The sequence below is a fragment of the Erpetoichthys calabaricus genome, chromosome 3, assembly GCF_900747795.2.
Source record: "Erpetoichthys calabaricus chromosome 3, fErpCal1.3, whole genome shotgun sequence".
NCBI lineage: Eukaryota > Metazoa > Chordata > Cladistia > Polypteriformes > Polypteridae > Erpetoichthys > Erpetoichthys calabaricus.
In genome coordinates, this window is record NC_041396.2 from 65,695,392 (window position 1) to 65,721,339 (window position 25,948).

Here is a 25,948-nt window from a genome sequence, read left to right on the forward strand (position 1 = left end):
GCCGTTTGTAAATAGGGTAATTTTCCGTTTCTTTTCCTTGCTTGCTTTCTTTCTTTCTTTGCTGTTTCGCCGTTTTCTGGGGAGTATATTATAGAGTGTTTAAGGGGGTGGCATATTAATTAGGGTTTGTGTAGTTATTATAGATTTGACAAGGATTTAAAGGGTGTTTATTGTTTTGTTTGATTTATAATATATTCTTTTTTGATTGTTTAAAGAATTGTTGGGGGGATTATTTCCTTTGTATAAATTCATAAAAGACAACTCCAGATGAGGATATCAAATTGGGGCTAAGATTCGGTTGGGTTCCGTACTTAATAGAATTAATTTTCCTAAGAGTAAGAGATTTTTGTGTGTGCTGGGCTCCTCATTCAACTTAAGAGGAACGCGCTACACCTTGATAGTAAAAGAGATGAAGAAAACAGCTTTGCATCCTTTTACTTTTTAACTACGCCGAGCTGTAAACAGTGTGAAGACAAGACCGCCTTCAGCGGCGAGGGGTCATAAGAACAAAATGGACACTGGGAGGCGCGGAATGTCAGGCTGTTCCTCCTGGTCAACAGCTTTGCAGTTTCGGGCAGCGTTCTCTCTTCTTGCACTGTTTGTCACACTTCAAGTGCCCCGTCGGCTCCTGGGACAATGGAAATCTTTGCGAATAACTGTAATCGGTGCTATCGAAGCGGGACTCTCTTGGTAAATTGCGGTGCACGGCTACTTACTGTCCCTTAAGATGAATTTGGGTCACTAAAACCCCGCAACATTCAAGGTTGCTTTTGTGATGAATTCTTTTTAGAAAATGGAGGATCTAAAAAGATGTACTGACCTCTTTATGTTAAGTATTAGACTTGGGAATTCTTTGGACCTTCTGCCTGTTAAGCACGGAAAGGCAGCGTCCACATTTCTCAGAATAATTTTTCGCTTAAATCACAGGCATATAGTGCAAGGTTGACAAGCAGGTAGTTTGCCCGAAACCACTGCAGTAGTACTCAATGTATCTTTACTTCTTAAATGTTAATGTTTGACTGTTTAATAATTTATACACTTTTTATATCTTCTTCAAATTCTTTTATCAAAATGTTTTACTACTTAATAATTAATATTTATATAATTTCTATTTATTGTAAATGCTCTTTATTTGTTCAAAAACAACATTGGTAATTAACAAACTTATTTTATAAATACTACATTTTAGTTTTTTTCCCTTGCACTCAGTGAGCAAAGCCACTAGGTAATCAGCTAGTTTTTAATAAAACTACTGCAATATGTTGACACGAATAAAAGACTAACCTTATTTACAAGCAGTTCATGCTGTCATATAAGTACATGAATCTTTAGTTGCGGTAATAAGAGCGTAGAAAGCACAACATCCTCACAGGTGGCGCAGTGGTAGTGCTGCTGCTTTGCAGTAAGGAGACTGTAGAAGATTGTGGGTTCGCTTCCCGGTTCCTCCCCGTGTGGATAGCGCTTTGAGTACTGAGAAAAGCGCTATATAAATGTAATGAATTATTATTATTACCAATGTGTCCAGCATGCGGTCGTCCAGGCAAGAGCGTATCTTCGTGCAGAAGTATGCCAGCCGCTGAGAAAGCAAGCTCTGCCTCCATTGAAGTAGGCGGCACAATCATCAGATACTGATACATTTGTTCTAAACAATGCCCGTGCTTGCCGTTGCTCTGAAACACCACCATTTCAGTTTTTACTGATGCATCCAGATTCTTGTCATCATTCTGTGATGGCAAGTTTCTTGGCACAGATAATGCGGATGCAACAGACTGACTCATTGCAATTTCAAGTTGCTGTTCAAAGCTGTTGTCTGATGAAGTGCAAGCTGCAGCAATGGCGCCACCTTAATTATTTTCAACTATAACTCTGTTATTTCTTTTTTTTTTTTCTTATTTCAATTTTTACACACTATATATGCCAGCTTGGCCGTTCCCGTTATCCCGGGAATGAAAAATGTCCGGGAATCCCGGGGTCCCAGTAATCTGGAGCCTGGGAATGGATTCCCTAGACTTGATGCAATTGTTACGACAGCTAGATCTAAATATATTAAGGAAAGGTTTGTAAAGTTTGAAGTAGTCTTTTACCGATACCATTTTTTTTGACAACCGATACTGGGTACTTAGTATTTAGGCAAACACAGAACACGGAAAAATTAATTTTTTAGGGAGGAAAAAAAAAACAATGATGCTAAATTTTCATCAACATGCATATAAGAACAGTACATCTTTTTAATTGGTGATAGTTAATTTTTTTTTTTTTTGAAACATAAAATATTTTCAATGGTATCTACAAAAATTTACTCTCAAATACAGGATGGCATGCCTTATCTGCGAGTATATGGTTCTAGGACCCCCTGCAGATGGGCAAAAACTGTGGATGCCCAATTGCATGCAGGAAGCGAACACAAACGCTGACACAGTGGGACTGAGGGTTCGCTGGGCTTGGATATGCTGTTCCTCAGCAGCATCTTTTAATCAAGAATATTCTGGATTATTGTAAAAGGTAATTTCGAACCACAGCGGATCAAAACCCTGTCAAACCTGGGGATAAGGCGGGACGATTAAATTTTTAAGTATTTGGTGAACAAGATACATACAAAAAAAGAAAAACTGCAGCCTAATTGTAACTTTTTGAAACTGAACTCAAATATCAGAGACAGATTGTAAAATATGGCACTTTTACAATGATATTCAAATGCTTTTACACTACATTTTGTTTTTCCTTTTCTTTTTTCAATATAATAGTGACTTTTCCAATAAAAGCAGTAGGAAACTGAAAGGTCTATAAATTGTTTCTTTTCTGTCATAAAATTTATAATGACCAAGAGGAAATATTTGACCAATGTGAACCCTGTCATGTTAAACCAAAAATGATACAAATAAAAATGGCTGGGAATAAAAAATATCTACAGGGTTTGAAACATTTGAAATTATCAGCAATTTTTGAGCATTATTTGGAAGAAATTATCAAACCACTGGCAATAAAGATCCAACCATGTCCATTCAGCAACACCTGACACATCTTAAGTGCTAGAGATTAGGCATTTATGTCATATTTACTTATGCCAAGTAAGTAGTGATTTTAGTTTTGTTGTTTATAAATATATAATTATATAATTTATGATGTAGGACAGATGTAAAGTCACTAAGTGCGTTTACATGCACACACTTAAACTGGGTCAAGTTGAATAACCCATTTAAGACAGAAACCTGGTTTCTTAAAAATCCATGATTACACATGCAAGTAATCTTCTTGAGTTCTCCTTTGTGAAAATGCTCTGACATCATTAAACTGCATAGAAAAAAATGAGTTAAATGTCATTTTCAGCCGTGAATCTGAAAATAAACATGATAATTTTCTTGTATTTTTCTAAATATGGTAAATCAAATTCAAGCTTTATGTATTGGTTTATGTTACTGGATTGCATGCAGCACACTCTTCTCTGCTTGGCTATGTGCCGAGTCTTGCAACAGACCAAGAATGTGTGCTTCTTGACTTTTACCTATTGCTGCTGAAATAATAACAATACAGTTATTGAAGAAAAAAATAACTAAGTATTACATTAGGTAACTCATCACTTTATAAAGTAATCAGACTACATAATGCATGTTACTTTTAATGTGCTACCCTATGGCTCTTGAGATTGTGTTGCTGAGTTTAGCGCTGCATATTTATCTTATTGACAATATAGTGATTTCTGAAATATTGAGACAGATTATTTCAGCCAGGAAAACAATGTGATCGCCAGAACATTTGCCTCTGGAAACTTATTTTGTGGATTCTTCTACCAGTGGCTGCTGAGAGAGCATGCAAAACAAACACATACAGGCTGACAGAGTGCAACAAACATAACAGTAACTCAGTTAACGGGTTTACATAGCTACATAATAGACATATTTGTGGAGAAAATCAAACTCTGTTAACCTGGTTTCTCTGATCAGAGTATTGATGGAAGTTGCATGCCACCAGGCCAAGGCTTTATTACTTTTCTAATTCCAGGCATTCATGTACAAAACACTTTGTCCTAAAAAGGTACCCAAACCTGTTCGTTACCAGAGTTAAGTTATATGGAATAGCTAAAAGATTAGGACAACTGAAACATTGTGCCCCCAACCAGGTCCTGGCCCCCTAAAAATAGCAACCATTCTCTGGGTGAAAATAAAAATAAAAGCAAATAAAAAACCCTAACTTTAATTGGTAAGATTAATTTTGACACTCTGATTGCAAAATTGAGTCATATGAACTAAGGACCGCAATCACAGATAACTTGAAAACTCCAAAGACAAGTGAACAAACATCAAAGAAGCTAAAAGAAATGGGGATTATGCATAGCTTATAACCATGCAGAGAACAAAATTGAAATAAATAACATTTAGCACAATAATAATTTCCTCTCTATTATTCATGCAACTAGGTGAGCAAATATTCATCACTTATGTTTAGCACTATATATGTACATGTAATGTCTCTTTAAGCATTAATATTTGTAATGCAAATCATCGTGAATCAGGGTACTGGGGAACTTGATATTGTCACAAATGGATGAATGTTTTCATTTGGAAAAGTGTAATGTCTTTAATAAGATGTAACTTATTATATCTGTACACAAAATTTAGTTCTGTAAACTATAAATTATACAAGTTGTTTTAAATTTAACTACTGTCAGTTAACATATTTGTAGCAGATACAGAAAGTAATCATATTCCTTCGCTTTCTGAACACTTTATAGTGTTGTAAATTTAATTTTAAATTGATAAATGTATAAATGAAAGGTTTTAGAAAGGTGTACAAAATTATTAAAAAATGAAGAGCTGAAAACTCTAATTTAACACAAGCATTCAGCCGATTTACTCAGTTCTTTGTAAAAGCCCCTGTTAACATGAATTTCAGCTATGAATCTTCTTGGGCAGCTTTTACAAGCTTTGCACAAATGGATTTGGGCAGTTTATCTCATTCTTCTCAGCAGACCTTCTCAAGCTCCATTAGCTGGGGAGAGACGTATCTGTAAACCGCCATCTTCAGGTCTCTCCTCACTTGTTCTGTGGGGTTTAAGTTTGTGCTTTTGGCTGGCCTACTCAAGGTCAGTCAGAGACTGTTCCCAAAGCCACCATAACATCATATTGAATGTATGCTTTGGACCATTGTCCTGCTGAAAAGTGAACTGTCACCCCAGTCTGAGGCTACATGCACTGTGGAGCAGGTTTTTGTAAAGGACCTCTTTGGATTTGGCTGCATTCATCTTCCCTCAATTTTGACCAGTCTCTCTGTTCCTGGTGCTGAGAAGTACCCTCAAAGCATGATGCTGCCACAACCATGTTTCACGTTAAGGATGGTATTAGGCAGGTGATGACCAGTGCCCGGTCTTCTCCAGACACAGTGCTTAGAGCTATGCCCAGCGAGTTCAATTTTTGTTTCAGCAGACCCAAGAATCTTTACCCTTGTGCTATCAGAGACCTTTACATGCTCTTTGGCAAATTCCAAGTGGAACTTAGCCATTCTGCCATAAATGACTGTAATTCTACTGAGAAAGGTGTCCTTCTCACAGGTTCTCCCATCTCAGCAGGACTTCATAAACCTCTGAGTGACCATTGTGTTCTAGGTCAGGCGTGTCAAATTCACTACCATTGGTGGGCCGCTTCGACTGCCATACGTGCGTCAGCGGGCCGCACTGTAACAAATACTATTATACAAAGTTACTGTAGCTTTCTTTCCAATACTGAAAACTTTAAAAAAAAAATGTAACATTTAAAGTTTAAAGAAAAGCAATTTATTTCCATACAGTCTCCATACAACAGTGTAGAATTAGAGTCTTAGCCTCTTAGCTAGGTCCTTATTATATTCATAGCTTATATAGGAGCCTTACAGTGTGAGATTTATTTCTTTTGTCCTGACACTTGGCATCTCTTGTTAGTAACCAGTTCGTCAATATCAGGCTTGAAATCTTGTGCAGCTGCAACTTTTATGAGGGATGAAAGGTGCTCGACGGTAAGTCTTGAGCGATGTGGGGTTTTGGTAGCTTTCATTAACGAAAATAATTGCTCACAAAGGTAAGTGCTTCCGAACATTGACAGTACTCTCGATGCCAACTTACGGATCTGCACATACGAGGGTGGCAGGTAAGCATACAAGCCTGGCACACCAACTTCGTTGTATTTTGCCTTCAGAATAGAATCTGACTGCACCTCAGTCAATTCCATTTGGATGTTCTCAGGCGCATTCTCAACGTTGTAAGAGAACAGCGCAATACCCTGTTTGTGTGAACTGAAATCACGAAAATGCTCAGTAATTCAAGTTGGAAAACGAATCCTCCAAAAATCAAATTTTACTTTACTAAGTTTACTTCAAAGTTTAAATTGTAAAATAAGCCGATATGCAAAAAGCCACCTGACCTACAATAATTTTACAAACTCAAAAATTACAAAAATCCATAATACTAACCGAGAATGGTAAACCAGATATGGACGCAGGGACCTGCCCGTGGATGTAGGAGACATAGTGCGCAGGCGCCACACAAAGCCCCCCACCCCAGAGTGAAACGGGAGAGACTACAAACGTGCGCAGGCACCACACAAAGCCCCCCCGCCCCAGAGCGAAACGGGAGAGACTACGAACCGTCTGACATGCCGCAAGCAGGAAAAAGCGAGGTCAGAAATAAAAGACAGGGTAGGAAACAAAGTAAAACGTCCTAAAGAGGTTAAAGAATGGGGCCAAACACATGGAGAGCAGGTTACAGATGATGAAAACTGGAATGCAACAGCTTCAAAAAACCTAGGCACGAAACACATGCACAGCGAGATACAGAATATAAAGGCTGAAAAAACAACAGTTAAACGTCCACACCACACAGCGGAGGCAGACCCGGAAGGTGCAGGCGCCTACACAGCATGGTAAACCCCGACATAATACGGAAGGTGCAGGCGTTGCCGCCATATTGTGAGTGGCACTACTGCGTAGTGAAGGCGCAGGCGTCACCGCCATATTGTGCGTGGCACTACTGCGGAGTGAAATTAGGAATAATGTGCTGCTTGGGATCGTACAAAACGCCGAACGCGACCCACCGTCTGAAACTGCAGAGGCAAAGCAGGCACGGGTTCAAACCGAACGAGCTCGAGTGACGGATATACGCCTACAACGCGCGTCTCAAACCGCAGAAGCAGGGCAAGCACGGGTTCAAAACAACGCAAGCTCCTACAACGCGCGTCTGAAACTACGGCTGCCCAGCGGGCACGGGTTCAAAACGCCGGGGGTAGGCGAGCGAAGCGAGCAGGGGGCGAAGCCCCCTTGTATGTTAATAAACAACTCACCAACTTCTTGCGTCCACTTCAGATCTTCAGCTGTAGTCTGCACTATTTGTTACAATACTAGCACAAAATTACATGAAACTAGAGCAAAAAAACGTGAAAATATGCGAGCTATTACTACAGTTAGTTCCAGTGCTGCCGAGAGTAGCAGCCTTTTCAGCAGCTCCGTGTATGACTGTATGTGTATGTGTACTTTTCTAATTTTATTTTTCTATTTTTATGTATTGATCACTCCCATCACTTTATTTTATGTGGATTCGTTCCCTGGACACACTTACTTTTACAACGTGGGCATGGATTTTTACATGCCGAGCCTCGTCTATTCAAGTACTCAACTTCGAGTGCTGAGAACAAATGTCAGTGCCGGTGTGGTTCCCTATTTACCCGACGAGGTAAGAAGAAGGCAGTATCGTGGCAGCAGAGCCGGCACTAAGCTAAAAATGAAGTGGCTTGCGAGAAAGTGGCGTTTTAAGCCTTCGGTGCCTTCTGTGATTCTGGGAAATGTGAACTCAATCTCAAATAAGATTGATGAACTGGCTGCGCTAGTGAAAAATGTCAGAACCTACAGAGAATGCAGTTTGTTGTGTTTTTGCGAAACGTGGCTAACTACCACCGTCCCAGATGCTAATGTGGAGCTACCCGGGTTTAGCACAGTTAGAGCGGACAGAGATGCAAGTACCTGTGGGAAACACAAAGGAGGAGGACTCGCTCTCTATGTTAATACACAGTGGTGTAACTCTGGACATGTTAACGTCAAAGTCTCCACTTGCTGCAGGGACATCGAACTGTTGGCCGTAAGTTTGCGTCCCTATTACTTGCCCAGAGTGTTTGGACACGTCATCGTTGTCATCGTGTACATCCCTCCTTAGGCGGACGTGGAGACAGCGAGTGACATCATCCATTCTGCTGTTGCTAAGTTACAAACGCAGCACCCTGAGGCGCTTGTGCTAATTGTTGGAGACTTTAACCATGTGACGCTGGACAAAACATTACCTGCCTTCTCCCAGTATGTGGACTGTAACACCCGGGGAAATAAGACTATTGATTTACTGTATGCAAACGTTAGACGCATACAGCGCCACCCCGCTGTCTGCGCTTGGGAAAGCAGATCATAACCTGGTTCTGCTTCAGCCTCACTACAAACCAAAAGTGAGGGTCCTACCTGCAACCACACGATCATTCAGGAAGTGGACCCCGGAGGCAGAGAAGGCTGACAGAATGTTTTGGAACTACAGACTGGGATATCCTGCAGGGATCACATAGTGAGAACATTGAGGAAGTTGTTGACTGCACTACTGACTACATCAACTTCTGTATGGACATTGTAGTTCCAGTAAGAACTGTACGCTGCTATGCTAACAACAAGCCATGGATTACAAGTGACATCAAGGGCCTTTTGAACCAGAAGAAAGGGGCTTTCAAAGACGGTGATCAGCATGAGCTTAAGCACGTGCAGAAGGAACTTCGAGTCCAGCTCAGGGCCGGCGAAGGAGCAGTACAGTTGAAAGCTGGAGCAGAAGTTGCAGAATAACAGCATGAAGAAAGTGTGGGAGGGGTTGAAGATCATCACTGGCTGCAACTCGAAGCGGGTACCACCATCGAGAGAGATGTGAAGAGAGCAAACCAAATGAACAACTTCTTTAACAGGTTTGACCACCCTAACCCACTCTCACTCTCACCTCGGAGTATTGCACCCTCCACAAATCCTTCTGCTGATACCAGCATAGGAGACATCCCCACCCATAATTACAACAGCGCAAGTGAGCAGAGAGCTGAGGAGACTTTGTGCCAGCAAAGCAGCGGGTCCAGATGGAGTATCGCCACGACTGCTGAAGGTCTGTGCATCGGAGCTGGGGGGGTCATCTACAGCGCATCATCAACCTGAGCCTAGAACAGGGGAGAGTCCCGAGGTTTTGGAAAATATCTTGCATCACCCCAGTCCCAAAGGTATCACGTCCTAGTGAGCTGAATGACTTCCGGCCTGTTGCTCTGACATCACATGTGATGAAGACCATGGAGAGGCGGCTGCTGCTGCACCACCTGAGACCACAGGTTCAACACGCCCTCGACCCTCTGCAGTTTGCATATCAGGAGAAGGTGGGAGCGGAGGATGCCATCATCTATATGCTACATCGATCCCTCTCCTACTTGGACAGAGGCAGTGGTGCTGCAAGAATTATGTTTCTAGACTTCTCTAGCGCCTTCAACACAATCCAACCTCTGCTCCTTAGGGACAAGCTGACAGAGATGGGAGTAGATTCATACCTAGTGGCATGGATCATGGACTATCTTAAAGACAGACCTCAGTATGTGCGTCTTGGGAACTGCATGTCTGACATTGTGGTCAGCAACATAGGAGCGCCACAAGGGACTGTACTTTCTCTGGTCTTGTTCAGCCTATATACATCGGACTTCCAATACAACTCGGAGTCCTGCCACGTGCAAAAGTTCGCTGATGACACTGCTATCGTGGGCTGCATCAGGAGTGGGCAGGAGGAGGAGTATAGGGACCTAATCAATGAGTTTGTTAAATGGTGCGACTCAAACAACCTACACCTGAACCCCAGCAAAACCAAGGAGCTGGTGGTGGATTTTAGGAGGCCCAGACCCCTCATGGACCCCGTGATCATCAGAGGTGACTGTGTGCAGATGGTGCAGACCTATAAATACCTGGGAGTGCAGCTGGATGATAAATTAGACTGGACTGCCAATACTGATGCTCTGTGTAAGAAAGGACAGAGCCGGTTATACTTCCTTAGAAGGCTGGCGTCCTTCAACATCTGCAATAAGATGCTGCAGATGTTCTATCAGACGGTTGTGGTGAGCGCCCTCTTCTACGCGGTGGTGTGCTGGGGAGGCAGCATTAAGAAGAAAGACGCCTCACGCCTGGACAAACTGGTGAGGAAGGCAGGCTCTATTGTAGGCATGGAGCTGGACAGTTTGACATCTGTGGCAGAGCGACGAGCGCTCTGCAGGCTCCTATCAATTATGGAAAATCCACTGCATCCACTAAACAGTGTCATCTCCAGACAGAGGAGCAGCTTCAGCGGCACACTGCTGTCACTGTCCTGCTCCACTGACAGACTGAGAAGATCGTTCCTCCCCCAAACTATGTGACTCTTCAATTCCACCCGGGGGGTAAACATTAACATTATACAAAGATATTGTCTGTTTTTACCTGCATTATTATCAATCTTTAATATTGTTTTTTGTATCAGTAAGATGCTGCTGGAGTATGTGAATTTCCCCTTGGGATTAATAAAGTATCTATCTATCTATCTACTCGTGATGGTCAGTTCTGCCCAGTGGCCAGTCTCAGCAGCCCAGTCAGTAGTGTAGCCTTAGCAGGGGCGGCTCTAGGCTCGTGGCGGCCCTGGGCAGAGAAAGAATCGGTGGCCCCTTCGCCTGGCAATGTCAATATGGTATCTTATGCACGGCGGATGGCCACATCCGTTGCGGACACTGCATAGCCGTCTCGTGCTCATGACACTCTTCTATATACGTGTGTCCGTAACTTGAAAACCAAGTGGCAGCCCATGATATTCTCATTACGGCAGAACGTTATAATACTACATATAGCTTACTGCTCCGACTCTAGTAAATACAGCCTACTAATTAACAAGAAACACAATGTTTTTCGGCAACATTGCCGCCAGCTGTGTCGTTATCTTCTCTTTCTGTTTTATATTCAATATATATTGGGGTGGCGGCCCCTGGGATTTGGCGGCACTGTGCAGGTGCACAGTTTGCACATGCCTAAGACCACCCCTGCTGCCCGCTGCTGCAGCCTAGCACTTCAGTTGTGACGCTGCGGCTCATTAACTTTGGTCAAGGCTCGTGGCTATACTAGTTGATAACGTTTCCGGTACCGTAATGCCATGGGAAAATGCGCTTTTGTCAGAAGGCAGAAGTAAGAAAAGTCAATAAGTAACACGGAAGATACAGAATGATTCAATCACAAACGGTAGTAATCATTTTGTACAAGTTCAGTGCTAACTAGGATCTGTCATGCGGGCCACACAGATTTCTGTTGCGGGCTGCGTGTTTGACATGCCTGTTCTAGGTCACCTCCCTGACTGAGGTCCTTCTTGATCGGTTACTCAGCATGGTCAGACAGTCAATTCTAGGAAGAGTCCTGGTGGTTTCAAATTTCTTCTATTTCTCAATTATTGAGGCCACTATGTCTTGGGAATGCTAAAAACATTAGAAATGGTTTTATACCTTTGCCCTGATCTTCACCACTGTTTGATGACAGAGGTCTAGAGAGTTCTATAGACTTCATGACTTGGTCTGTATGTTGACATGCATTGTGATTTCTTGTACCTTATATACACAGATATGCATCTGCTAAACTATGTGGACTCCAACCAAGTTCTAGACACATTTCTAAAGCAAACCGGATGCACCGAACCACAATTTGGAATGACAAAAAAGGCTGAAAACTAAGAGATTTCAGTTTTTTATTTGTAATAAATTTGCACAACAGGTGTTCTGGTGTAGAAGCTAAAGCTTTGAACCTCAAATTCTGAGGCTGTGGGTTCAAATCCTGCTATTGACACTGTGTGCCGATGAGCAAGACACTTCACTTGCCTGTGCTCCAACTGCAGAAACAAAAAAATGTATTTGCATCTCAAATGTTTTATGTCTCCTTGAATAAAGGTGTCAGCCAAAATAAGTAAATTTGCAGACCTCTCAGAAAAGATTTTTTTACTTTGTCATTATGAGTTATTGAGTGTAGAACAGTGGTTCCCAAAATGGGTGCCATGTCACCCCAATATTAGACATCTTTTGCAACTGTAAAAATTCCAAAAATAATTCAAAATATATAGAAATAATAATACCACAGTTAGAAGAACAATATCCAACCCTTTTTCTAAGTTAAGTGTTTATCTGGTGCTATGATTGGTTTATTCATAATAAATGATGTGCCACTGATGAGACCAAACAGTATCATTTTGAGAACAGACCCAAATGAACTCATCCAGATGTCAGACAACAAGAGTAGATTCTTATGAATCAAATGAATATAATAGGCTTGTTCAATCAGTGATGCATGAACTATTCAGGGCCAATTAACATGCGTAAAAGAAGTCAGATGGTTGAAATTTGTGTTTTCTGATTGGTGCTTGTACTCCAATGATAATCGCAGTGTCTGTGTTCTTATTTATTGAAGATTGAACCCCCTTCATATGGTGTTATGATCAAAGTAGTTTCTAAAACTTGTTCTTGTTCTCCTAAAAATGGACAAGTTTTTATAAAACTTTAATAAGTACACAAGGACTGAAAATGAAGAGGATGCACCACAAAAGAGTGGTAGGTGTGTGAAGAAGTGGAAATATTGTAAATATGATGACAATTATATGGATTTTGACTTTATATCAACAAATATTAATGGTGAATAGAGACAGCTATGTGCAGTGTGTTTGAAGATTTTGGCTCCAGATTGCATGCTTCCAAGTAAGCTAAAATGCCATTGAGAAACCAATCATTCAAACATGGCTGTAAATTTTGCAAATTCTTTACCATAAAGTTTAAAGATTTACAAGGACAACAAGATACTTTTTCTCAGCATTTGTCAATACCAAACAATGCTCTACTGGACTCATACAAGACAGCATATAGAGTTGCTAAGTGTAACCCTACACCATTGCAGAACAACTAATTCTACCGGCTGCTAAAGATTTGGTGAACATTATAATCATCAAAACTGCGGGGAACAGAATTCAGCAAATAGAGAATCTCAATGATCAATAAACTGAAAAACTGAAAGTAAACAATTTGGCTTGCAACTGGATGAGGCCACAGACAATAACAAGGATGCACATTTGATTTGCTACGCAAGGTTCGTAGATGGTAATGACATTGTGGAGGACCTTTTTTTTTTGTAAAAGTGTGACTGCAAGTACAAAGGCTCAAGACTTGTTTCAGATCCTGGATACATTTATAGTTGAAAATAATCTGGAATGGATAAAGTGCATTGGTGTCTACACTGATGGTTATTCGATGTCCGACCATTATGGGGGATTGCAGGCGCTTATTCAAAACAAAGCTCTGGATGCACTGTGGACCCATTGCCTCATTCATAGAGAAGCACTTGCATCAAAGTATTTCAGCTCTTCATTGTATCTGGTTTTAGAATGTGTGGTGAATACGGTAAATTTTATAAAACCTCAGCCAGTGAAAGGAAAGTTTTTCAAAAAATTGTGCCAGGACATGGGAGCCAAATACACATCTTTGTTGTACAACTGCCACTCATGATGGTTTTCTCGTGGCAATGTACTGTCACGCACATTTCAATTATGGCAAGAAAGCTACATTTTTCTTGAAGAAAAAAAAAAACAAAAAAAAAACACACAAGTATGCCAAACAATTTGTAGAAACAGATTTTTAGTTAAACTAGCATACTTGTTTGATATTTTGGAAAAGTTAAATGCATTGAATCTCTTGCTGCAGGGGGGCAACATGAACATTTTGAAACTGGCCAAGAAGATTTTAACTTTCAAAGAAAATAAATTTACAACTATGGAGAAGAAAAATGGATGAAGATAGTGGCAAAGACTGGTCTCCAATGAAGTTAATTTCTCTTGCAATATAAAATCTGTTTCTTAGGCAATTTCACAATCAACATTTCCTTTGTACATAAGCAGAACCCTAAAGTACCTGAACTCTTCAACTTTGGGCATTTGCTTGTATTTTGCTTTTGCTGCATTATACAGGTGAAGTACGCCACACACCGACAGAAACAATACGTCCTTTTCAAGGGACAGGTGTCTATTACACACTGATAGTGATCACATGGTTACAGAAGGATCAGTTGACTTTTAATCTGACATGAAATCATACATGGAGTGCATCATAAAAAAATAATAGTAATTACTCTGTTCAAGGAGTTTCCCGATCTTTAGAAAATCTCCATAAATCAAAACAAGGGCGGCCATAGCTGGTACAAACAATCTGCAGTTTCTTGGAAGGTTGCTATTTCTCAGTGGGGTCATACCATCTCAGACTTCTCGCAATTGGGTAGCTAAGACTGTGACGTTTCCAACGACACATCATATGGTTTGAAGAAAGGAAGCCACCCAGCTTAACTTAATGGCATCCCGTCTCATCGTGTATATCTTAATTTTCGTGTGTTCTCGCATATAACTTTGCAAAACAACAGCAAATATATACAAGTTATAAATAAAAATTTAGAGCAGGTGTTCATGAGCAAAACAAGCCCAAGCCCAACCACGTTCTTCTCAGGTGGACTGATCGAGGGTTATCCTCTGTAAAAGAACACCTGGGCACGGCAGGCTGCAAGCTGGTATTTCTGGATGGGTGGCTCTGGCTCAGTGGGTCATGCCATCGTAACCTTTATAGCTGCAACTGAGACATTTCCAAAGATAGGTAAAATGCCCACGTTTATTAAAAAAAAAAAAAAAAAAAAAAAAAAAAAAAGGAGAAAAATCAAAGATGAGCAAAATGAACAAAAATGTGATTTTTTTTTTCTGTATGGGTGTGTGTGTATACATATGAAATAAATATATGTGTGTGAGAAATTATTTATATTTTAGATAAATATATTATTTTATTTACACTAATATTTTGGGCATCACTGCCTGGAAAGTTTCTGTAGGTGGGAATGGTGCCCATGTTGCCAAATGCTGTAACTATTTTTTTTAAGTTACCAACATGAAACTTTACACAGGTACAGTTGACAAGTCTGTGAACACCTCAGAGATGAAAAAACTCAGCTGGCATTGCATGTACATGAGATATACAGTACTGCATCATAAAACAAAAATTTGAAGAAAAAAAAAACTGAGCTATTTGTGCAGCATTTTGTAAGTAAATGAATGTTTAAATATGATACAAACACAAATTCTGCCACATTTGAGAAGTTATGTCAGGTTTTAAGGAAAATTTGACTTGTCCTTCCTTTGTTTATTTGAATAATATGGTTTTACTTTGTTCTCCCCTCAGGTAGAAACTGCAGACAAATGGCCTCAGGTGGTAAGGGGTGAGAGTTGGACTGAATAGGGAAGACCACTATTGAAATCGTTCAGTTAAGGTTAGCTTATTGCTGTTGTTTTTAATTTATAAGTCTATTTTTATTGTAATTTGTAAATAATCCTATTTTGTGTGTCTCAGGAGTTTACTTGGGATTAGCATGCTGTGGAGGGGAATTTGGAGAAATCCTATTCTTTCAATTTTATCAGAGATTGGCAATGGTAAATTTAAATACCATTCTTAAAAACAGTATTTCTAAAAAATAAAACCCCGATTTAAGTGCATTTGCTCAAATTAGCATACTTGGCAGGGTGAGAGCAGAACATACTGAGATTGCAAGCTTTAATACTGCAAAGCACAAAATGGGGAGAAGAGAATGGGGTGTTTGCAGAAGTCTAACAGATGCATCATCGCTAATGTAATATTCGGTGTTAACTTCCAGGAACATATGAAAATAAAGATTCTGTCTATGAGGGCAACTTCTGACAATCTACATAAGTGTTTATCTTGGCAGCTCACTCTCCAACCTTAATACGTAAATGTCTGTCCGGTTGTTATGTCTCTGGCATTCCAATAGATGGCGCATCATAAATACTTTAAGTAATAAAATGCATTGCATTTGTCATTGCAATACATGGCGCATCACCAACATCAATAATGCTTTTATGAATCCCATACCAAACACTATGTAAAAGATATAAATTGCATGGTGCAGTACAAACTTAAACACTGACGGATGAGGGTAGAAAAGACTGTTGCACTGCACTGAGTAACGCAGTTGCCTCAGTCTGTTATGAAATGTGCTCCTCTGTTTAGCAAAAGCCACATACAGGGGATGACAGTCATTGTGCACTATAGTAAGCATGTTCCCAAGTGACTTCTGTTCTACCAGTTCCTCAGCCTGAATCCCAACATTAAACTAGCCTTTACAATCCACCTATTTAATCTGTTGGCATCAGCTGCGTTGTCATTTGCCCACACACTAATTCATAGAAAAATAAACTGGCAGCTACTGGTAGAAAGGTAAAAGTGGCCTGCATATACCAAAAGACCTCTCAAACTATCAGGAATTAAAGGAGTCTGACTCTTGTACACTACCAGTGTTGATACTCCACTCAAGCCTTTCGTTCCGATGCACACTGAAGACCTTGTATGTCTTCACCACCTCCAAACCGTCACTATCAATGAACAAGTAGCCAGTATTGGGACCAACAGTAAGGCATGCAGATGATTGTATGCATCTCGGTAATACAGAAGGTAGCATTATGGATTATGTTTTTAATGTGCATTCTGTTGTTAATTTTTAAGTCTTTACCACTATACCTATATCGTGCCCTAGCGAATTCTTTTTTCCATTCATTTTTTACCACCCGATTAGCCAGAACAATTTTCGATCCAATCGTCATCACACAAGAAATAAATCTAGATGGGACGACCGTCCATTGGAGAACACATGCCGACGCTTCGCGGGACAATATAAACTTGAAGATCAAGCGAGGATTTTGGACAACCGGAGTTCACAGTGTTTACAGCAAGCAAAACCGCTGTGCCACCGTGATCTCAACGTTATAACGCGTGAGACCTGATAAATAATTTTTAGTGAATCCATGTTTTGGCAACCCGACCGACACTGCTTGCTGTGCGACTAACATTATAAACGTGTGTCTACCGATTTTAAAACTGAAGTTGAAACTCTCTTAAAGACAGAGGTCTCCTTTAATAAAGTAGCAATTTCGTACCGTTTCTTCTTCATCATCTTCGTCCTCCTCCTCCTCCTCCTCCTCTTCGACATAATCTTCTTCTCCTTCATCGTCCTCTTCCGATAGCTCGATAGGCTCAACCGAGTCACCCGCTGGCGGTTCGTCCAAATAAGGCGTAATGGGGATGGCATCTTTCTTTACCCCATAGCGCGTAATGTGAGTTTTAAGAAAATGGTCCTCACAGATACGATGATGGTCGGAGGGCACCCGTTCTGCTTCCCTCAGAGCGGCCAACCATATCTTCACACGACCCGGGTCACTCGGAAAGCTAAAAAACCGCTTGCGAGGTCGACTGGAAGACGAGTTTTTATTACTGCTTCTGTTTGAGCAGCCTCGCACGATGCACTGAACCATGATGACGAAGACGCGCGCGGGCTTTGTTTGATGACAGAGACGAGTGCGATCGGAACCGGAACCACTATCAGCCACGTGACCGCGCGGCAGCGGGATTTGCATCCACGCTGAGAGCCCAAATAAAGGGGAGGGGGCAGCCAGGACGAGAGGCGTCACTCATATCTTAAGTAACTCAAGAGGGAGTGGGAGTGAATGATTTAAATGCGTTGTTTCTTTGAAGTCGACATGCTTTTGAAGCAAGTTATGCGTTAGGTAGTGGAGCAAACTGGTTATGATCTTATTATTTCAACACGAAACTTTCAGCGTACGTGATAAATTTAATATCCCTCTCAAACTAAGTAACAGTGGCGCATACGTTACAACACAACAAATCATGCTTTGATCCCGCTTCAGACAGGCAATCCTGTCAATTACTTTTCTGGGGTTAGATAATAACACTCTTAGATTTGCTTATCCCCGTCCGTTACGCACTCATTGGTTCAATGTAATAGCAATCTTTGTGGCTAAGAACCAATAATGAAGCGCCTCGCCTTGCGTGGGTCGCGGCTAGAACCCGCCTTCGCGGAGTGAAGCTGCCTGTTGTGACTGAAAGCAACGGGCGGCGGTGCTGCAGCCTGATAGACGGCAAGGAGCAGTAAAAAGCGGGTGGGTAGTTGCTGGATCCGCTTGTCAGTTGAGGAAAAAGGGAGCGCAAAAGCAGGGCAGTTGGAATCATGGCTTCAGCTAAAACGAGCACAGGCTCAACGCTACTGCAGCCACTTAGCGACATCACCAATATCCCGATTGACCAGGTACAGCACTTCTTTTCCTTTTGCAGGTTTTGTATTTAATTATTTATTTATTTACCATATTTTTATCTCGTGATTTGGCGTTAAAATGACAATAAGCGATATTGACGATGCAAGAAAAAACGACGAACTCCCATATATTTCAAACGTAGTGAACCTATAGCGCTTCTGTCAAATGCATCGACGCTGCCTAGGGATTCTTTTTCTCTGTCTTATGCATTGCACTTTGCATTGTTATGTCCTTTCTGAGTAGCACTGACGTTGGAGGCAGGGGAATGCGCTCTCTTTACTTTCGCGTGTGCTCTGTTTCAAATATGGACGGTTTCCTCGGGCATCCAGGAGCAGTTTTCATTCATTTTTTTCGTGGCTTTCCCCGAAATGATGTCCCGCGTGTATACTGTGTATTCAGTTAAAATGCCCTGTCACAAGGTGGGCGGGGGTGGAGGTGGAGGTTCGGCTGGGGTGCCGAATCAGTAATGTAGGGTTTTTTAATTCCATCCCGATTCCAGAGTTTTTAAGTAAAGGACACATGAATAGTGAATTCATAAGTAGCAGCCCTGGGTACAGGGATTGAAGTCTTCAGCAGACCCATTTTGGGAGCTTAATGGCTGTCTTCAAGGTCTTGTTTGGATGTTGTTAAGATAACTAACTACACGATAACCGTCAACAAGCTCAGAAGAGTACTTGCCTTTAATTATCATTAAATGTCTTCTTGTTATCCGTCACAAAAATAGTGATTTGTTTTGGTCATTATTAAAACCTTGATTACAGGAAGTTCATGTGGACTTGCGTGAGCAATCAAGTCAGAATTCTACAAGGAACTTTAAAATATACTTGGAGAACCATCGGGTGCATTTCAGGTTTATACGATCTGTGATACCGTACCAGGTTTAGAGACCACAGTATCTTTAATCTTCAGTAGAGAATCTGCTTCTAAAATCAAAGTTTTTGTAATTTTCACATATTACAGAACAGTGAGATTACATACTGTGTCTCCCAGTTAAATATTGAAACATACTTTGTAGTGGAGGATATATGCTGCCAAATAAAGTGAAATTCTGAACAAAACACTGGGAAAATGTCTCTACACAAAGGAAGTCTCCTTAATGTTGTTAAAGTGGATACTTTGATAATTAAGTAGAGATTAAAGTAAATGATGTAACAAATGCGGACTGTTTGTACACTGTCTAGACATGGAAGTACAGTATAGCAACTTATTATGCCATTGGTGTTAATTGGAACAGATACCGATCACCAATGTTGATTGAGTTTTCCCCATTTTTTCTTAGCAATGCGCGTCTGTGAATTGTTAGGCCATCGTTTTATTTTATGCACATGTGTTTGAGGGTCAGAATCGAGAACAGTTTCTGTGATGGAGATCATGGTACTGGAAGCCCTTTTTTTCGAGATGTTTGAGCAAGAATCAGTTGACATTTTCTGCAAACCAGAATGTCTGATTGCATGGCTCTGACCAAATAAACAAAACAAAAAATGTTAGGTGTGAATTATGAATTTACTGTCCTTGTCTGCATATAATTTTCTTCTGGTGCTCCAGTTTTTTGTCCAAACCTCAAAGATGCATGTGTTATATAACTGACAACTTTGTCCAAATTAAAGTGGGTGTGGGCACTAGTGTGTGTGTCTGTCATTAGCCTGGTGCCATGTCTTGAGGCAATTCCTGCCTCCAGTTAGTTGCTGCTGAGGTAGACTCTTGCCTAAGAACTTAAATATTAGAATTAACGAGTTTTACAAAATGGATTAATGGGTTAAAGCTGATTGTTTCCTGAACCTGAACAGATTTGAATAAGATATGGTATAACAGATCTTACTGATGTTTAATCTGTTCATTGAAGTAAAATCTTTTAAATGAGTAAAATTTATTTTAAAAAATGGTTAATTTTTTAGGGCATGATGTAAAACCTCCTCAATAAAAAATATTTTAAAAATTAGTTTCTGATTGTACTTTATACAATATAAGCTTGCTGGCAGCTAGCATTTCTTCATAAAATTAGACATAAGATTGGAAAATATCATGATAAGAGAGTTAGTCAATTACAGGACATATGTATACACCTTCAATCAAAATTAACAACATATCTTCAGATTGCAGGAAGAGATTAGTGTTTAGAGGCAACTTTCATAATCCAGAGAACTCCACCTAGAGACAGATACAGAAACAGAGACAATGAACAGGCCAGGCCCCCTGGAGCTCTGAAGGAGTAGCTCATGGCAAAAACTGAGACTCGCATAAAAAAGTCACCATAGAGTACTTTTAATCAGAATGTCACGTAAAATTTCACAATCATTGTTTCTATTCTTATTTCTGTTAACAAAGAAATATACATTTTCAAGGTGGACATTAAAATATCATTTTGATTTTGTGAGTTGCTCCTATCTATCAGTTAAAGAGGCCTAAATATTCTTCAATATGTAAGTGGCAAATTCAAACATCTGTTTGGCGTAATTGTTCAGGCTGCTTTCCCCTAATTACTGTGTCAGTCCATATTTTTTGCATTTTTAGTTTAATAAATAATATTTAGTTTTTGTTTAATTTTTTTCTTAAGGATTTAGCCATTTCTCATTTTGAATTACTGGTATAACTCAATTAAGTTACACCAAAGTAAGCTATTTATTTAAATATATCTTCTATAAAGGAAATTAGTTGGCACAAAGGTCATCTACTTCAAGTAACTCGTATATTGAAGATAGGAGAACTCAACAAATGTATACAAATCTTTATTGTTCAGCTGTTTGCCCAGCATTGAAATGGTTTTGTTTCCTTTTAGTAATTTTTCTGAATTTGTGTTGCATTAACAGAATCAATGATTTTTTTCCACATTGACCTATCAAAATGCTTCTGTTTTAGGCCATGAAGTGGTTTAGAATTAAACGTGTTGTTTTGCTGCACTATTATTGCTTTAAATCCACTCTGGGCCATCTTTTGTGGACAATTTTATTTGCTCTATTTGTGAGAGTTGCAATGTTTTTTTTTTCTGGCGCCTTGGTTTCATCCCACTAGCCACACAGTGTTTGACTAGCCATCCTGATCAACTGTTTAAAAGTTTGTTTGCCTCCTTGTGGCCCAGGCAAACAATGATTAAAGTGATTAAATACTTCTCAGGAAGTAGTGTTGCCCAACTGGTGTTAACTTGGAGCTGCCACTGATAGAGTGGGCTATGAGTTCAATTGTAGTCTGTAATGGACTTAGCTAGAACTGAAAATTAATATATAATTTGATATTTTTACTTGCTAGTGGCAAATTGATTAAATCATAAGACAAAGATAACTTGATTCTTTTCATTGTGAACAACATCCAAAAGAAACATGAATCCCAGTGATTTAGGTACTTTGCACAGAATGTACAATCTGAATCTGTTTAGAATAACAAATCAGACCAATTTTTGGGATCTGTGCTTATGGTTGCAAAATTTAAGCCCACCTCTTTAGTGGAAGACCTGTTTAGAAGAACATTTCTTTATTGAATGCAAACCTTTAATGTGTGTTTTGTGTCCTGCTGTCAAAATATGGTTTTAATATCAGTAGTAAATGACGGTGGCCAATATTGGAAAAACAGACCAAAACAGGCCACTTGTGCTGTTTCTATTGTTTCTTTCTTACATTTTTTAATAAAGCTGTCATCTTTATGGTAGTTGATTTCAGGTACACATAATAAAGTATGGTGTATATTCGTAAAAATATATATTTTGTGTTGTATTTTATTTACATTTAATAAAGTTTGATGTTTAATGATCAGAGAACACCATAATTACCTGTTCAGAATTCATAATCAATTGTATGTATAATGTATTGGGTGGATGTGCTTTTATTACAGTAAGCTTTTCTAGCAACCAATAAAATGGCCACTTTGTTCCCTTAACCTGATATGTTTTGAATTTTCAGACCATATTATGCTATGTTCATGATTACATCTTGCTTGTCTATGTGCTTCATTGTCTTTCCTTCTGATTTTTGTAGTTATTTATCATTTAATCACCTTCTGCTATTTTTTTGATACTCAGCAGATGACACTGCTTTCACTTGGATTTTCAATCATTTTGCTGTTGATGCACAACTACAGGTCATTTTGTTATACTTTATGGGTCACCAGGTTGATGCCACCTGCATTTTTTTGAACTTCCAGAAAATATCAGGTCATAAAATTTCAAACAAGACCAAGATCAAGGTTCTAGCCATATTAGTTCATGAGTAATCCTGTGACACACGGACAAACCTTAACATTTATTTTTATAGACATAAGAAGAAGTTTTAAGATACAAAGGTCAGTTAATACTCGGATCACAGTATGGATAACAAAGATTGCAGTTTGTTAGTAGCTTATTTGTGCAGTTTCTCTTTCATATAGGTAACTGTGATTCATTAATTATTATATATAGAATTAGTTTAAACTTCAGAATTAGGGATGAATTTAGTAGTGATACAGTATATAGTGATGCTTTGATTGATTGGAATCAGCTGATTTTTCACTACAAATGACTTGATCAGCAATTGGTAAAATAGCTGATCACAAAAAATTATTTTTTTCAACGTGATTTTCTAAGCTTTATGGTAATTTAGTGGTAGTTTAGATGTAAAGTATTACAGTAGTTGAGCTAGTGCATGACTTTTTTTTGTGCAGCAAACTTCCTGTAAACAGTGCAGTAAAGAAGACTTTACCAGAGACAGAGAAGACAGGAGTATTAGCATTTACATTAAAGAAAATGGAGTAGTAAACTGTGAAAAAGGAATCAGAGTTATGCTATGCAATTAGACAAACTGCAAAGAAATCTACTTTAATGAATTCAGACCTTTTATGTTGTCCTTTAATTAAAACAAATACTGCTTGTCTTAAGTTTGAATGGTGAGTGAGCTTGTGAGCTGCTGTACTTAGAACATTTTCAATTAGATAAAGAAGAGGTAAAGAAGTATTTGAAATTACTGCTTAGTAAACAAAAGGCTTGTTAACTTAAAAACAAAATTTGTCTGTTTTACTTGTAAACTTGTTAAGCATGTTAGACATGATAAACATCTTATCAATGTTTTAAAGATTTTTGGCTTTTTTGAAAGTTTGTACTGTGTTTATGGTTTATGTATGTTGTCCAGTACATGTTTTCGTAAGAATCAAGTACATGTTTAAAAATGTTACCGATATTTATAATTGCACCTCAAGAATTAGGAATGTGTAGCTGATACTTTTGGGGGAAAAAAACAATAAAAGCCTGCATAAATCTTTCAGCTGCTCCCATTAGGGGTTGCCACAGCGGATCATCTTGTTCCATATCTTCCTGTCTTCTACATCTTGCTCTGTCAAACCCATCACCTGCATGTCCTCCCTCACCACATCCATAAACCTCCTCTTAGGCCTTCCTCTTTTCCTCTTACCTGGCAGCTCTATCCTTAACATCTTTCTCCCAATATACCCAGCATCTCTCCTCTGCACATGTCCAAACCAACGCAATCTCGCCTCTCTGACTGTGTCTCCCAACCGTCCAACTTGAGCTGACCCTCTAATGTACTCATTTCTAATCCTATCCATACTCGTCACACCCAGTGCGAATTTTAGCATCTTTAACTCTGCTACCTCCAGCTCTGTCTCCTGCTTTCTGGTCAGTGCCACTGTCTCTAACCCATATAACATAGCTGGTCACACTACCGTCCTGTAGACCTTCCCTTTCACTCTTATAGTAAATGTATATTTTAACAGCAAAAAAGTTGTAGTGCAATTAATGATTAAAAATGCTTCAGACCTATAAGTGCATGTGTATTTATTTTTACTACATAGATTATTAGTTAAAAAAGTATGCATTTAAAGAAAAATGTATTTATTTTAGTATTTTTATGGTCACTGAACAATAAGCCTACAGAATTTAATTTTGCTAATAAAAAATGTACAGGTAACACCTGTGGTCTGTAGTTTAATGATAAAAGTATCAAAGCTAACACTTTAATAAAGAATCTAAGTCTTCTCTACACCTGGTTATGCAGGAACTTAGTGTAAATAGTTTTAAAAGAGATAAAGGAAAAAAACAATGGAATCGGTATCAGACTCGGCTGATCTAGTAACATGATATTGGTGATTAGTACTGGTCCTAAGAAAACCCAACCAGAACATCCCTAGTGATTTGTATTTTGAAGTGTAAAGTAGGCCTGAGCTTAATAGAAAGTTTTACTTTTCCGATTGTCTAATCTGTGCCTATCAACATTTTGCAGTGCAGCAGAGTGGGATGTGCAGCAAGTGCATAGCCTGTGTCTTTATACAATGAATGTGGGAACCAGCAGAAAAAACTATTCTGACGTTGTCACACCACATTTTTCTGTCTACCAAGATAATTTATGCATTATTGAAGTAATGCAGATATTATCCAAGTACTGTAAACATGTTGTATGTTCAAATGGGTCAACTGTTGTCTGTAAATATTCTTGGATTATTTCTTAACTATTACTTTCATAATTTATTCTCTGATCTTGTATTTCCCACCTCAGTAATCCAGAAGTGTGAGGAGCAAATGTAGAGTACATGAATTCTCACCCCCACAATAACTCAAACATGATCATTTTAGAGTGATGAATCAACTTAACCTGCATAATTTAAGGATGTTGGGGGAAAGCACAGATGTGGGGCAAACATGTCAACTCTGTATTTAGGATTTGGGCGAGAATTTGAACCTAGGACATTGAAGGTTTGGGACAGCTGGAGCTAACCACTTTATTTAAATACCAGTATATATTGATTTTGTAAAGATAAAATTAAATATTTCTGATGGTTCTTCATAAAAAGATCATCCAAAAAGACAATTTCCCCCTCAAGGATTAATACAGTGTACATGTACCAAATAGCAAAAATAAATAAATAAAAAAAAATAAAGAAACCACATTCTTTCTTTTGTTTCTTGTCTGTTTTTTATTAATTTCAGTAACACAGCTCAGAATAAAGCTTGTTTCTGGTAACTGTCTAGTTAATTATTAGCTTAAATAAGACATTATTTTTTTCCTGACCTAAATTGCAAAATTTTGTCTTTCTCCAAATTGGTAAGTCTCTGAAAAAGTAACAAAATAAAATTGTTCATCATATGAAGCATTATAATGTGTTCACTATAGAATATTAAACATTTTTGGTAAGCATAATGTTATGACTTGAACTTGACATGAACTATTAATAAATATAACTGTCAAATTTTAACTTTGGACTACAAGTATATATATATATATATATATATATATATATATATATATATATAATATATGCAGTGTATATATAAAAGGAGTTGAAGTAAGCTCCATGAGATCTCTTTATTCTTTATCTTTGTTAAGCTAAAAATCATTAGAAACTTCCCAGATAAAATGGCAGACATTCTGTTCATTTCTTTTAACATGTTGTCAGAAAGGTATCATATAAAGTTACAGAAATTGGAGAAATGAGCAAAACCAGCATGCATTTAAAGTGTAGCTAATATTCTGCCTTTGTGGAAATATATAGCAGAGTACACTGTTATAGTGTACTTGACTGCTGATTTCTTGTTTCCATATGCCAGCTTGATCTTTGATATGCTAAGATACAGTGTGAATTATTTACCAGGATTCCTCAGGCACTGTAAAATCTAAGCTGTAGTTTAATTCTATAAAGCTTGCATTCTAAATGTAGAATGTTTAATACTACTGCTACTACTACTATTGCCTTTTTCTGACATCTACAGTAATATGAATATGAAACAGCTGAAATAGTCTTATGTTTAAAATAGTGTCAATTAGGTATTTC

At 38.9% G+C, this 25,948-nt stretch overlaps 2 protein-coding genes across 2 annotated transcripts in view; one reads left to right on the plus strand and one right to left on the minus strand.

Annotated features, from left to right (window-relative positions):
• The window catches only part of e2f6 (E2F transcription factor 6), a 51,777-nt gene extending 34,135 nt beyond the window's left edge, over positions 1-17,642 (minus strand). The window contains exon 1 of the mRNA XM_028796887.2: positions 17,033-17,642. Coding sequence (XP_028652720.1) covers positions 17,033-17,509 — 477 coding nt within the window. The 5' untranslated portion in view covers positions 17,510-17,642. The remainder of the gene's footprint in view (positions 1-17,032) is intronic.
• Positions 17,643-17,973: 331 nt separating this feature from the next.
• mboat2b (membrane bound O-acyltransferase domain containing 2b) overlaps positions 17,974-25,948 on the plus strand; it is a 261,127-nt gene continuing 253,152 nt past the window's right edge. The window contains exon 1 of the mRNA XM_028796886.2: positions 17,974-18,198. Coding sequence (XP_028652719.1) covers positions 18,121-18,198 — 78 coding nt within the window. The 5' untranslated portion in view covers positions 17,974-18,120. The remainder of the gene's footprint in view (positions 18,199-25,948) is intronic.